General features: G+C 41.4%; 1 protein-coding gene across 2 annotated transcripts in view; it reads right to left on the bottom strand.

The window, feature by feature from the left end:
- ARSB (arylsulfatase B) overlaps positions 1-15,912 on the bottom strand; it is a 66,165-nt gene that overhangs the window by 2,123 nt on the left and 48,130 nt on the right. For both annotated transcript variants that reach the window (XM_033164170.1, XM_033164169.1), the window contains one exon: positions 771-896. In XM_033164170.1, coding sequence (XP_033020061.1) covers positions 771-896 — 126 coding nt within the window. The remainder of the gene's footprint in view (positions 1-770; positions 897-15,912) is intronic.

Genomic DNA, 15,912 nt, shown 5'->3' with positions numbered 1-15,912 from the left:
ATGAACTAGATGTTAGTAGGAAAAAGAGCTCCTAATATAAACGGTGTGAATGAAGCTCAGTCTGCAGTAGAGCTACGGTATTTGGCTGGTGTTTGTTGCTCTTTTCTTGATTTTGACACCACCACCCTCAACTCCTTTCTCTTATTGCACCTTTACATATATATTTTTATAACGAACATTCAATGATCAGCGGGTGAACTGATTCAATGATCAGCGGGTGAGCGACAAGACACACACAAGCGGACAAACAGTGCCATCCTAGAAACAAGATAAGAGATTAAACTGCAAGGACACTGATTGACATAAATTATAGTACCAGCTGGATGCCTCAACTGGAAAGCTGGGATGCCTACCAACGAGTGAGCTTTCTAGCAGGTGTGCCTCTTGCTGCTTCAAGTGACAAATTTGAATAGAATGCTTCGTACTATGTCAAAACAGGTATTGCATGTGGGAATGTTAGCACACTTTAAATAAATAAGTTACTTTTTCAGGCAGAACAGCCTAAACTGGTCATCTTTCCTACCTCTGTAAGCTGCCCAGGAGGAAATGTCTATTGATGGGTGGCCATACACATTTAACAAACCAACCAACCAACCTTACTTTGAGGCTGAAGGGGTGGGAGTTCTTATGATCATTATTAGTCAGTTCTTTCTTACACCTCTGGAGCATCAATTGCTGCCAAAACCAGTATTCACCAATTTAATACAGCAAATACCAGGAAGAGCCATTATCCAGAACATGAGAAAGGGAGGAATCCCATAAAAAGTTACCTGGATTGCCTGTTAGTAGTTTCCATTTTCCATGTCGAATTGCAGCATGTATGGAGGTATTGAAAATTGAATCTTCCCAAGAAAAATAATTACTCTGTGATGAAGTTCTATTGCTGATACCTGCACCTAAGATCAAACAGGACATGAGTATTATATTCATTGTGAAATTATATTGTTCGTGTGTGGAATAGGTAAAAAGGTAAAGGACTCTTGGAAGGTTAAGTCCAGTCAAAGGCGACTATGGGGTTGTGGCGCTCATCTCGCTTTCAGGCCGAGGTAGCTGGCGTTTGTCCACAGACAGCTTTCTAGGTCATAAACCACTTCTGGCACAACGGAGGACCGTGACGAGTGCCAGAGCGCACTGAAACTTATTATACTTTTCAAATAAATACTTATAATTATAAACCGACTTATGGTGAAGACTGAGGAATCATTTATTAGAGCTGTGAAGATAGCTTAGAAGTGTAATAATAACATTTCATACAAATATAGCCTTCTTTCCCCATTGTCAACACCTGAAAATAACAGTTCGTAAGTTTGCAGATAGTAGGAGTAGCTAGGGAGGGCGGGGGGGCATACTGGGCGCCACATGTGGGGGGCGGCACTTACCATGGGCCTGCAGTGCTCCTGAGCCACGCGTCTCTCCTGGGAGTAATGCAGTGGCTAGGGAGCCTGCAGGCTCCGTGCTGCCCAAAACGGCGGTGTGGGGCTTGAATCCACCCACCGCCACCCTACAGCTGAGGGGGAGGTGGTGGGCAGACTCCATGGAGGCTCTGCTCAGTGCGCCCTGCCCTGGCTTGCCCCACCCCCAGGCAAAGGGCACACGTCAGCCTTGGCACCCGAGTGGCTAGCTATGCTGCTTTTAAAAAAATGTTTAGGGGTACTCTCATTTTGACTCAAGAAAACCACCATTTTATATATGCGTACTTTTCGGATTATGAACTCCGCTAACCTGGAAGTGCAACCCGGCGTGCGTGCAATTTGCGCATGCGCAGAGCATTTTTCGCGGTTTTTTCGGGTTTTTTTCGACGAATTGTTCAGGTTATGTCCTTTCTGGGGTTACGTATTGTAACCCGGGATGGATTAAGTACGTAACCCGGGGTACCACTGTAGTTCAAATCAGGAAAAATAAATACACTAAATGGACAAAAGTATAAACATTCACAAAATATTTAGGTGCATGTACCCCCCTCCCGGAAAAAAGCACTGGATACCACCAAGACACTTCCCTCACAATGCCCAAATCAGTTTTAAAAACCTGCTAGGTTTTAAAAAATAAAGCACAGGTGAAACAAATATGAATGTATGTGAGGTACTTAAATATAACATAAAAAGATGAGCAGTATGCCCGAAGCATAAGGTGCTTCTGCAAGAGTGATGGCTGATTGAACATTTGACTTGACAGACAATCTGTCATGCAATCATGTAATTTTTAAATATTACATCTGTGTTGATTATTTAAAGGCCATTTATATATATATATACATGTTTAGACTGTGATTTCTTCTTTTAGACTGTTATTGCGTGAAGGCAAAATTTTGAGTGCTTCCAATAGGATAAAAAGATCAGTTCTAAATTAAAATTACTTTACAGGAAGCAATCTGTCTGTGTAGGGTACATGCATAAGTGAAGGGCATGTGGATAGATGACAGACAGCAGCAGAGAAGGCCCCCTCTTTAGGATGGAGTAGGAGGATTCAGAAAAGCCTTGTCTGTGTAGGCAGACTAATCTTTGCCTTTATTCCAGCAGAACAGAAAGCATGCCTGATTGTCAGTGATGTGTGAGGCCTGAGAACACAGTGCAGCCTTTAATTTGGCCCCGCCAATAATGTAAATATTATAATGAACATGTGTTCCCAAGCCTCGAGCCTAATGAGATGGATGCAACCTGGGCTAGCCACAGTCCTAAGAATCTGCTAGAAAAAGGCACACACCAGCCACAGTTTAATCAATGCTGAGTAACCATATTCTTTCCTGGTCTCACATAGGGGTGCTCAAAAGAGTTTGCTACTGTTTTTAATTTTTATTACTATAATTGTTTTATCATTACATTATTATTATTTTAGGAATGTTCCTGTCCTCTCTTTCCAGTTCACAAACTGAACCACTCAAAGTGTCTTATGAAACAAAAGTAATAATAATAATAAAATAATAATGCCTACACACTATTACAATAAAAGATGCAGATAAAAAGATGCACAAATCAGTCAACCTATAAAAATGAAGTAAGCCACCAGAAAACAAATATCTAGCTTCTGGGACAAAGACCAGCCTAAATAAAAATGTTATATACCATCAAACAGGGAGGAAGTATGGGTCTCCCATGATACTTCAGAGAGTGAGAGAAAATGCTCTCCCATGTCCCTACCTACTATACCTTAGGTGTAGGATGAAGAATGCATAAAAGTGCCTCTCTTAATAACTTTCGAGTCCAGGCAGTATCATCTAGAGGAAATGGTCCTTCAGGTATTCTGATCCTAAGCTGTGTCAGGCTTGAAAGTTATATAAGTGCACTTGAAAGTGCTGTAGCTCACCAAAAACAGCTCCACACAGATTCTTATCTCATTATACATGACAAAGCTATCTTTAGCCATCTCACCCCTTGCTTTTTCCTGTAAGACCAATTGCAGTCGTTAACAGATGGAGGGCACAAGGAGAAGGGGACGACAGAGGATGAGATGGTTGGACAGTATTCTCGAAGCTACTAACATGAGTTTGGCCAAACTGCGGGAGGCAGTGAAGGATAGGCGTGCCTGGCGTGCTCTGGTCCATGGGGTCACGAAGAGTCGGACACGACTGAACGACTGAACAACAACAACAACAGTCGTCAACGGGTTTTCCACACCTATCAGCCAATCACCCATTCCCACCACCCTTCCGAGTAATACCCCTCTCTCACTATATATAAGGGTCTGGTGACTTCTGTTTCAGTGTATCTGAAGAAGTGTGCATACAGACGAAAGCTCATACCTAGAACAAACTTAGTTGGTCTCTAAGGTGCTACTGGAAGGAATTTATTTATTTTTTATTTTGTTTTGACTATGGCAGACCAAACACAGCTACCTACCTGTAAACAGATTCTCTCAGTAAGCCATACAACAGCAGTGCATCATACATAGGTCATTGTTATTATCACCCTATACCACAGTTGGAGGACTGACAAAGAGAGTGGGTTGTTTGCCTGAGGCTAGCACAGGGTAAGTTGAGGTTTCCTCTTTCTGTCTGACAATAGGGAATTCATCCGCACCTTTAATGATATGTGCAGCATTTTATTAGGTGGTGAGTGAAGTCATTCATGAAGGCAAGCTCCTTTTTAAGAAGCACTGATGATGAAACATTTCCATGAGATCTGATATGCTCTTTTAGAACAGCCACTTTCCCACACTGTTTATAAGTGTAAAATAAAGTCAGTCCAGCCCACTCTAAACTTCCAGGGGTTAAACTGTGCTGGTTTATGTTTTTCCTTGATCTCTGTAAATTTCATTACACTTTTAACAGTTTTCTTGCTCTACTTTCAACATGGAACAAGAATGAAAGGAAAAGTCTGCCAGACACACGCTGAATTAGAAAATCGTTGAGGTAAAGGACTGCACATGGTATTTATTATCTAGGCTGGAAAATTCAAATCTTTCATCATTTTGTGTACATTTCATATGACTCGTTCCAAATTGACCCAAACTTTTGATTTTCAATTTATAAAAGCAAACACCACGGGCAATATATTGCAACGATAATTTATATGTAAAAGGTTTCAGAACAGACAATATCTGTTTTGTGTGGAAGTATAAGGCAGAGAGATAAATACATACAAACCAGAGTTTTAGCCTATTTATCTAAAAACAACTGAATTAAAAATCCTAATGCTTTCAGCCTAACTTTTCACCCCCAAAGTCTAAGTGGGGGGGTATTTGATCCCCTGCTAAATTTGCCCATTTGCCCTCTGACGAAGAAATGACCAGTCCATAATTTTAATAGTAGGTTTATTGTAGCTGTGAGAGACAGAATAATAACAAGAAAACCCCCAGAAATCCAGAAGACAAAAGTCAGAGATTGATGTGCATTATAATGATGTAGCCATAATTCCCTCTAATAGTGATCCCAGGTGGTTGAGTGCTGGTCAGTTTGGAAGCAAAAGGGGCCACCAAAAAATAGCTAGGGGTTTCTACATACTTCAGAAACTCCCTTCCCCCTTCCTGAAAGTCCCCTGCCCTCTAAGAGGCCGCAGGGCATTCCTCTTAAAAAGTGGGGAGAGACATTTCCCACTTGCCATGAAGAATTCCCAGTGATAGACCTTGTCACTCAACATTCATCTCTACTGGGTGACTCTAGATTTTAGCATTATGAGGAAGAGGGAAAACGTATCTGTAACAGCTCCCCTCCCACCAACCAGGCATACTTTTATAGATCTCTGCCTTTGACCCATTTTAATTGTCATTTTTCTAAATTTCAATTTCTTCACAAATGTTGATCATAAGCTCCTGTGTACAGTTACTGTGTTTATATTAATGATTTTATAATGCCATGCACATTGCTAATAAGGTAATATGGCAAAAGCATGACAGTGCAAACATGAGAGTGTGCAGGTTCTAGGAGAGGAGTTTGATTAGTTGTTTTTTTTAAATAAATGAATCAACCAAAATTATAAAGGGTCTGGAAGCCAAGCCTTAGGAAGAGCGGTTGTGAGAGTTGGGAATGTTTATCCTGGGAAAGAAGAGACTGAGAGGAGATATGATAGCCATCTTCAAATACCCCCAGGGCTGTCACATGGAAGATGGAGCAAGCTGGTTTTCTCCTGCTCCAGAGGGCAGGACCTGAACCAATGGATTCAAGTTACAAGAAAAGAGATTGTGACCAAACATCAGAAGAACCTTCTGACAGTAAGAGCTGTTTGACAGTGGAACAGACTCCCTTAGGAGGTTGTGGACTCTCCTTCCTTGGAGTTTTTAAAGCAGAGGTTGGACAGACATTTGTCATGGATGCTTTAGATGAGAGTCCTGCATTGCAGGAAGTTGGACTAGGTGAAGCTTGGGGTCCCCTCCAACTCTACAATTCTATGAATCCCAAAGCAGTTTACAAGCAATATATAATAATAGGATTATGGAACATAATAGGACATCACAAATAGAGCATAAATTAACAAACATAAATGGCAAACAGATCATGGCAGCGTCATTTATCTCCAGTTATTTTGTTTTTGTACCACAGTGAGCTAAGCCATGGTTTGGTTTAACATGTTGTCTAAATCCAGGCTCATAATTTAGCTCTTGCAGACAAACCAGGAACCATAAAACCAGGAGCCTAGATTCAGATGACACACTATGCCAAGCTAAAGCTTAGTTCAGTGTAGTGGGACAGAAAAACAACCCAGGAAGAGTGAAGTGGCTATGAACTCCTCTTCAGTAGCCTGTGTGCACATGCATTCATGCTAAGCCATGGTTTGGTTTAGCATGACATACAGACCAGGCCATCATGCATAAACAAGTATCTCCAATTTTTTTTTTTAAAGAAATCTTCTGAGTTTATGTTCTAATCTTTGAAGATTCAAAGGTTAAATTGCAGAGAAGTAAAAATGTAACAGTGAATTAAGTTTTATACAACTGCATAGGTAACACAGTTTTATAGAAGGCCCATTATTTATATTCCTCATGCTCATTCCCTCACTCCTTAAATAAAAGCTCCAGTAACCAGCGTCATTGGCAGAACCACAAAGAGATGAGATATAAATAGGCAGTAGATGCATTTTTTAAAAGGTCCAGGAAAACTAACCAAATACATTCATTCTTTAGTCTGTGATTAAAATGATGAGAGAGAGAACCATGCTGAAAAAGTTTTTTTCTCTCTCTCTCTCTGTATGGCAAGTGATCAAAGAGTACATAGCTTTGGTATAACACGGTATTTAGTGAAAGCCCAACCACAAAAGTTAAAGCATACTGTATTCCAGTGTATTTGTGGTGTGGACGGTACATTTTGGGGCCTGGTGGAGGAGACTGAAACCATGTAAATGTAATACTTAATTTGGAAGCAGACTCATGCCCAATCATTTATTCCACAATGCTTGTCATACGAGCTCAGTTTCCATAGGCAACATTTTTTTTGACTGCCACCCTTCGTTGACCATGAGCAAAAAAGAAAGTCTTTGCTCACAGTGTGGGAGATGGCATGCATTGTGACTGCTAATGTATTGCAAACAACCAAGTAGGGTTATTCATCAGCAACCTCTGCTTTTCTTGCAGCCTGCTCTGCAGTCACAGCTATGAAACTGATCTGGCTAAGTCACAACACCCTAAGCAACCTGCACACTACACCCAGAGACATTTCAAAAAGCCTCTTAAAGCAAGGAATGTGTGATTTGGGACTGGACACAGTTACAAGTGAACAACTTTGTGTGCATTGTTGTGACTTGTGTGTGCTCCCACAGATGGGAAACTGGCAAGGCATCCCATGCTGGGTGAAGGTTAAGATACTATTGAAAAGAAAACATACTGTAATACTTTCCTGATAAAAGCAACAGCACATCTCTTATTTGCACACCAGTGAAGACTGCTACCCATTCAAGATATTAGCTTGATCATCTCAACCCTTGGCTTTGTGTAAGGCAGGCTCCCAAGTTCTTGAGTGTACAAAGCATATGAGAAACCATTCTGCCCAATGGTTAAAAAATCCTATTACTGTCGTACTTTGGAAGTTGAACAGAATCTGCTCCAGAAGTCTGTTCAACTTCCGAAACGTTCAACTTCCAAAGCACGGCTTCTGATTGGCTGTAGGAAGCTCCTGCAGCCAATCAGAAGCCCCGTTGGGTGTTCAGCTTCTGAAAGAATGTTCGAAAACCAGAACACTCACTTCTGGTTTTCGATCATTTGGGAGCCGAAACATTCGACTCCCAAGGTATTCAGGAGCCGAGGTACAATTGTATTATTACTAGCATTATGTTGCAAGCTCAAATACATTTGTCATGAGCTGAAGCTTAGGCACATATTGTATAGAATGGTCTAAATATATCATAATAGGGGATCATAAAAGGAAATAAAGCAAGCTTGCAGTTAGGCGGAAGTAAAGGACGAAAGAGAATGTGAAGGTAAAGATACAAACCTTTACTGTACTAGTGGTGCAGCAATAAAACTGCTAGCACATTTGCAAAGCTAAGCAGGTTTCAGATTGGTTGGAGGACTGTGTGTTGACATTCCTTCATTTCAGAGGGTTAGACAAGATGACATTCCGAGTCCCTTCCAACTCTACAATTCAATGGTCTATGAAACACACAAACATCTAGGGACTATCTAGAACACACAAGTATATGTGCAAGACACTTGGGGATGGCGGTCAAGGTTGCCACCATTACCATGTTTGGAAAGCTAAAAACTGTATAAGCAGCATAGGGAAAGCAACTTTTGGGTGGCTTCTGGACCTGGACTCTGTTGGTTGACCCCTGTGTTGGACTATCCATTATGACAGGATGACAGGTCACCTCTGTCAGTGGAATGCTTTGCCTTTGGAAGCGCAACAAACTATTATTTTGAATTCTGCTTATTTGCTTGCATGAAGTTTTGTGTGTGCTTTCAATGAATCGTTAAATTGCAACCCTGTTGACTTGTCCTGACAGTACCAACCAGGGCTGAGTAGAAGAATCTCCACCGGGAACCAGAGAAGGTAAAGTGGATAGGCAGCTGTAAGATACCCCCACTCTAGGCCTGGAGCCAAATACCCTAAGAATAAAATAAAATCCCACAAGAGAGAACTCTTATGTGACTGGTTCCGAAGCTAGTAAATGATGCATGTGTGGAAGCCTGCTTCTGCATGCATGTTACATGTAGAATCACATGATGAGGGCACAACAAAAGTTTAAGAGCTCTCAGATTGTATGGAAGATTTCTTTAGAAACTCATAAGAAACTGCAAAGTTCATGGAAATAAATGCAGGCCTCAGTATAGGCACTCTAAGGCTTTAGCCACCCAAGGTTATTAAAAATGGGGATTTGTTATGCAGATTCTGAGTATAGTGAACAGAAAACGTAACTGTTTACATTTGTTATAACTCATATGAAAGAAAACGGATTTGGACCAGAAAAAATGAGAAGTTACATTACTTTAAGAGGTGCTGCAGACCTTTAAGGAGGGCATGCCTATACTAGACTCTCAAGACACAGGCTTGCATTTATTCTCCCTCGCCTCAATAAACTTTTTTTAAAGCTCAAAGTATACATTTTGTTCCTTTGTGTATGGAAATATGACCAAAAGCAAGAGGTATGAACAGGATAAAAAAATTTTTAAATACATTGTTCCACTAGTTAATTAAAAACATTCAAATATGGTGCTCATTTAAGCTGCAGATAATGTAAACAAAAAGCCTTGCACGTACGAGCAGTGAGGAAGAGGCACAGCTAGCTTGGACTGGTTTATTTTCCAAGAGGCAGCCTGCTAACATATAAAAAGTAAAACATTTCATGAAGGATCTTTCTCAACCCCACACAGCCTCCAACACTACATTTTCAATGTAAGGAAAGCGGTCCCTTTGAGATACTCAGTCTTTCTTTATGTCAGAGAAGACTGCAGGTGTTGCTGGACTACAGTTCCCATCATCCCTGAGCATTAGCCGTTCTGCTGATGGGAGTCCAACAGCATCTGGAGGGCCACAGGTCCCACACTCTATGTGGGCTACTATACCAAATCTATTGGGGATGCAGCATTAATAGCTACAGTTCAAGTGAAGTGGCCTTGCATCAGAATCCTGCTCCACTTGGCCCAATATTATCTGTTCTGATTGGTAATATATCTCTACAGTTTTAAGCAGGTCCCCTCACATCCCTGCCAACTGAGATCCTCAGTGGTGAAAATCCAATGGACCTTCAGATATTGTTGGACTTCAACTTTCACAAACCTCCCCAATCGTCATGGCTACTGAGTCAAGAGTGATGGGAGCTATCCGTCAGCATCCAGAGGACTAGAGGTCCCATCCCCCCATTTCAACTGGAGGTCTTGGGGGCAGAACCAAGGAATTTCTGCATATTAAGCATGCACTCTACACCCACAGTCCTTCTTACAAAGCCTCATAGGTATACCCACCTATAACCCAAGGAGAGACAAGAGGTACTTCTTGCTTTCATGGTCTTCGCAAAGCCTTACAAGCAACTTGCTAGAAGCAAGCTATAGATGAATGTTTATTGCATGGCTCGTTGTTTTGACTGGGTCACAGTTTGAGGTACAAGCTTTCTACAGATAAGGAAGGAACATTGGGATTTTGTAGGAAAAGTCCTATGTTTTGGTGGTGACACTAAGTCTGTACAGCTCAGCATGTTTTATACTTGCTATCCTTATCAGAATTTTCTTCTAAAAACAGCAAAATGAGAAGTAGACCATGTTAAACTAATCTTACGTCTTGAAGTCCATCCCACAAAGTGGCCTTTCACTTTCACTTCAACACAGATCTCTTGCAGTAGATCCTCGTGGGTCCTTATCCAGTTTGATGCCACACTTTATGACAGTTTTCTTTTTCCTCCTCTCCACTATTGCTCATTTTTAGCTAAGCCAAGTGCATACTCCTGGTTCAAAATGGTGGTTTCTAGTATCTCTAACCACAAGTTGTAGAGGACCCCACTACAGCTGCAAAAGAGCTAACAGTCACCTCAGTTTTGCGACCTATCATATCAAAATTTAAAAATACATATATCGCCAAACATGTATTGTAGCTTGCCAGGTGCCAGCTCCTCTCCCATTTCTTTGTAGTTTAAGACAGCAAACCTAACAAGCTCTTCCTCCATTGACTCATATAGCTGGTGGGCTGCCTCTGCATTTCTTAGCCACCTCTCCATAGCTCAAGGCATCACACATAAAAATCAAAATTGGAATAAAAGATCTACCAGAAACAACACAACGGTCCCAATCTGTCGGGGTTGGGCTACAGAAAAGATCTGAGGGGAGCCAGGAATTGTGGAGCAAGCCAAAAGTCAGGAGCAAAGAGCAAACTAGGAGACAGGGATGGGGCAGTACTCAGGAAGACCTTGCTGCTCAAGCAAGGATCAGGTGGAAGAGGACGCCCTTTATGCTTCTTCCTACCCAGAAATATTTAGTGGACAGCCTGGGTGGGTAGTGTCAGTCCTGAAGGTTCTTCAGGCTGCCACCTGCAGTTCAGTGGTTCACCACACGGGGCATCACACACAGACCCCAACAGCTCTTGACAAAAGCGTAGAAAAAAATGGGATCTGACAGAACTGCCAAACCAAAGGAGACAAGGCAACAATGCAGGGACAAGAAAGGAGAGCCAAGTAAATGGGCTGAATAAATTATAATTAGCTACACATTAGAGGCTCTTTTTCTCATTACAGTCAAGCTAAATGCCAAGTGAGTGAGGTGCACACAGCATAGCTGTCAACTTTTTCCTTTTTTAAAGGGAAATTCCCTTATTCCAAATAGGATTCCTTGCAGGAAAAGGGTAAAGTTGACAGCTATGGCACACAGCCCCTTCTGAAACTTTCCAGCAAGGAGGAACTATTCATCTGAGGGCTAGTAGCTATTGATAAGCTTTAACCTCCATGAACCTATCTCATCCTACAAGAACATATAAACCTGAATAGATGACCAGTTCTCAACATAGGTTGTGCCTTCAGTCATATTCATTTACAAAACTCAATTCCCACACTTATATTTTAAAACTACACTTGGTAACAGAGGTTGGGGCAGTGTCAGCTAGTGGCCATTGGGGAGAAGGCAGAGAGGCTGGCAGTAGGTGGTGCCAGAGCCAATGCAAGGCTCTCCCTGGTTCTCTCCTCCATCCTTCTCCATGCTGAGGGAAACACCAAGATTAAGGAGCAGGAAGGTGGCCTGCATTACCACCCCCAGGACTGAATGTAAGAAGGCAGGTGGGGGAACTGGCCAAGGACAGACTCAGGTTGGTGGTACAGTGCCCCATTTGCCTTTATAGATGAGCCTCCACTGGTTTGGGGGGAGCCGCAGTGCCCCATTTGGCCTTATAGACCTATGTCCACTGGTTGGGGGTGGGGGTGGCAGGACAAGGGGGCTCCCTCTGGAATCTAGTTCATGAATAAACTGTGGTGCTATTGCTCCTAGAAAGCTGACTTCAAGGGCTTGCATCACGTTTCTTATGTCTGCCGAAATAGCCAAAAGACTAATGGATATTTAAATGAATGAATGAATGAATAAAGCTGTTTAAGATCTCTGCATCATACTTTCTTCTCTTCTTGAATACCAGTGGCCAAGGAGAAATGCCCCCAAAGAATGCTTTAAGACTCTTGGTCCCATGACTATCTGGGTTCCACGTTGTGTTTGCTGTCACAGACATCTCCAACAGAAATGCAGTTCTGCTGAAACATTTAAAAACTAAAAGGAAAGATTTTTTTTGTAAAAACAAAAAACTTTGTGCTTGTAAAATAATTGCTTCCAGAATGTTTCCACTCATTAGTTCAAGATTTCAGTAGTGCTCTGCCAACAATGGTTTTCCTGTTCCAGTTACATCTGTACAAAAAGATGGAATATTCATCCTTTATTCCTCCTTCTCGTATGTCAAATACATTTCTTAAAAGAAGTTTTAAAAACTTGAAGTAGATGAAGAGTCTACTCAGACATGCTGTTTCTGATGTAACACTGTCCACCTGTGGGACTGTACCACTCCAGAGCTTTGGAGTGGTGCAGTCCTACAGGAGGACGTGCTAATGGATCACTCAGCTTTAAAATGTGGTGCCCTCTCAAAATTTACCTGCAATCATAATATGACCACATCAGGGATAAAGCTTCTAGCTTAACCTCACCCTGAGATACTAGATTCAGGTAGGTAGCCGTGTTGGTCTGATGCAGTCAAAATAAATAAAAAAACAAAAAAAAACTATCCAGTAGCACTTTAGAGACCAAATACCGGTAAGTTTGTTCTGGGCATAAGCTTTCGTGTGCATGCACACTTCTTGAGATACCTTTCTGAAGGTATCTGAAGAAGTGTGTATGCACACAAAAGCTTATACCCAGAACAAACTTAGTTGGTCCCTAAGGTGCTACTGGACAATTTAAATTTTATTTTTATTTATTTATCTCACCCTGAGATGTTAGCTTTCCAAGTACAGGAAAATGTTGACATGGGGATGCTTACATGAATTTGGACATGGCGTAGTCTTGTTAATAGGACTGTATCAGGTGCCCTTTTCAAATAGCTTTTGAATGTTGATTTCTATACTCATCAGTAACACTGAGGTTCAGTCTCTGAAGTGAGAGCTAACAACACTTTTAGAAGCACAAATTAACGAGTCTGGGAAGCACAACGCTGCCATCACTCCTTCCAGGGCAACGACTGCTCACCATACTGCCTTTGTAATGAACCCAGTCTACAATGGAGAAAGCGGCAGGACCAGTATAGGGCCATTTCAGGCAGAATCCAGCTAACACGTCCCAACCGCACAAGGGTTTTTGCTTTCAAAAAGGAACTCACCCCCAACTTTCCCCCACATGTGCACAGTACCTTCCCTAAATCTGTTCTGGAACATCGGGGGAAGGCCCAGAACAGATTTGGGGGTCATATGGAAGAAGAGGGGAAAATTTTCACAGCAGAACCATAAATCTTTGTGCTGATGGAACAAGTTACATGCAACCCATTGTTTTCATCAGCATGCATTCTGTGTCCACATGTCAGGAACATGATACCATTCTGCCTCCTGCCTCCCACAGTTCAAATTTTCCAGGCAGAGAGAATCACAGATGCCCAAGTGTGAGATACTACAGATTTTGTCAGCCTAATTCCTGCTCAACAAGAATTTCTAGGAAGCATTATTAACCTAAGAAAACCTAAGGAATAGTCAGCACAACCCCTGCAAAGAAGGGAGAGGATCCCATTTTTTATTTATTCCATTTTTATTATATTAAAATACTTATATCCCACTTTTCAATATACAATTCAAAGTGGCTAGTGAGAGAAAGAATATGATACAATAAAAACAAAAAGTGAGATTAAGGAACCAAAATAGCAAGCCATCAAATAAAAGCAATTAAAAGAAGCAGTTATTAAAACATAATATAGAGGCAGGTACCAGTTAAGGCCTAAGCAGTAGAAACCAGCCTTTGAAGGCAAAAAGCCTCCCTAAATGCAAGAACATAACAAAAGCTTGCTGGATCAGGCCAGTGGCCCATCTAGTCCAGCATCCTATTCTCACAGTGGCTAATCACATGCCTGTGGGAAGCCTTGGCCCAGTATACCTGAAGGAGCATCTCCACTCCCATCGTTCAGACCGGACACTGAAGGCACCCCTATTTAGGGAAGTTTTTTTAAAATGTTTGGTGTTTTATCATGTTTTTAATATTATGTTGGGAGCCACCTAGAGTGGCTGGGGAAATCCAGCCAGATGGGCGGGGTATTATTATTATTAATAATAATAATAATAATAATAATAATGGCAGTGTGGCAAAGTATATCACAAACTGCAGGGGCTGAATGTGCACTGAAAGATATGCACATCTTGCTTCCACTGTTAGAGGCAATGTGCCTCTGAATACCACCTGCTGGGAACTGCAGGTGGGGAAAGTGTTGTTGCGCTCATGCCCTGCTGGCAGACTTCCCCACAGGCCTCTGGTTGGCCACTGTGAGAACAGGATGTCGGACCTTTGTCCTGAACCAGCAGGGATCTTCATATTTTCTTATGTTTCTTTACAATACCACATATCCGACGTTTACCATTTTGCACCAGGGCAGATGTAGAGAGCTTCAGTGACAGCACGGGGGGGGGGGAGAGAAGCTTTAGGAACAAAGAGTAATACAGATGGTTCCCAGACCAGAAAGGTTTGTGTGTTTGTTTTTCACTAATTTTTCTGTCGTTTTCTAAATCATGATATATGAAAACAATTATTTCCCCTGAAGGAGGAGGATGCTGAAATGTCAAGGGCTCCTTCAGGCTCCACTGTGATAATGAATTATTGGAGAAATAAAAATTTTTTGCTACTTCAGTGAAGAAAGACATTTTGTGACCTTTTGCGGCTTTATGGCGATAATGAATTTTCTGCAGAACTCAGACACTTTCAGTTACTCTATTAAAATAAGGATGCTTGAGGAATGGCTGTGACCTTGACCTTTGAAAAATTAATGGAATACTGATTTTGAAGGAACTGACGAAAATCTAGTTATCTAGACTCTTATTTATTACTGTCACCCCAACAAATGCCCACATATATATGATAAATATGTATTTTTCAAACCAAGCAATGTTCTTCAACCATCTTAACATATCAGTTGAATTATTAACTTCAGATACCAGTCATCTAATCACCCTTCTACATGCTGAATGTATCAGCTTTATACAAAGATGTTTTGGTTCAAGATGAAAGGCTTTATAAGGAAGTAAAGAAACAGTAGCAGTTTGGACTGGGTAAGCTCCAGATCTTGGCTTGGGTCCTAACTCTTTGCTCCTTTCACAGAAGGAGCAGCCATTCAAGAGTTCCACTCACAGAATGTTTCCTTCCAGGAGCTGGACTCTTTCTGTGAGCACAACTCTCCTTCTGTAAACTGGGCAAAAAGTTAAGATCCAAGATACTGTCTTCTAATGACACCTGAAGCATAAAATAATCGGGTTTTGCCATGAGCTCTAACTTACCCAATTCCCTTTCTTTTTTAAAGAGACCAATTAAAGAGACCAATTGTAATTCTAGTTATTACACAATATGTTGCCAAAGCTTAAAAAGTTTCCCCCCAATGCTTTTTTTTTTCCAAACAGAGGATTTGGAAAAAAGTAGATTTCATTTCAATGCTTTGTAACATCCTGAAACGAATGTAAGAGAAAAAGGAAATCATTCTTTTCAAAGGCAAAAACCCCCTCAAGTTTGTGTGGACAGTGTCATTATATAGCTTAGTCACTAGGTGGCACAAGACTTAGGAGTTTCATGTTGCTATCCTGCCTTTGTTAAAAGATACAAAAAGGTTCTTGTCTAGCTTCCAGATACAGGTGCAGCACTCGTTCAGTAAAATATATATTGTAAACATCTGAGTAAATTGAAATGCCTCGTACAGAATCAAGACTTGGTTCATCTAACCCATCCCTGTCTACTGTGACTGGAAAAGGTTCTCCAGGGTTCCAGGCAGGGGTCTTCTCTGCTCTTGCAATGGAGACACTTTGAATTAACATGGGAGCTTTTGCATGCATAGCATGTGTTCTAGCCATACAA

The sequence above is a fragment of the Lacerta agilis genome, chromosome 11, assembly GCF_009819535.1.
Source record: "Lacerta agilis isolate rLacAgi1 chromosome 11, rLacAgi1.pri, whole genome shotgun sequence".
Classification (NCBI taxonomy): domain Eukaryota; kingdom Metazoa; phylum Chordata; class Lepidosauria; order Squamata; family Lacertidae; genus Lacerta; species Lacerta agilis.
This window is presented reverse-complemented; position numbering and strand designations above follow the sequence as displayed.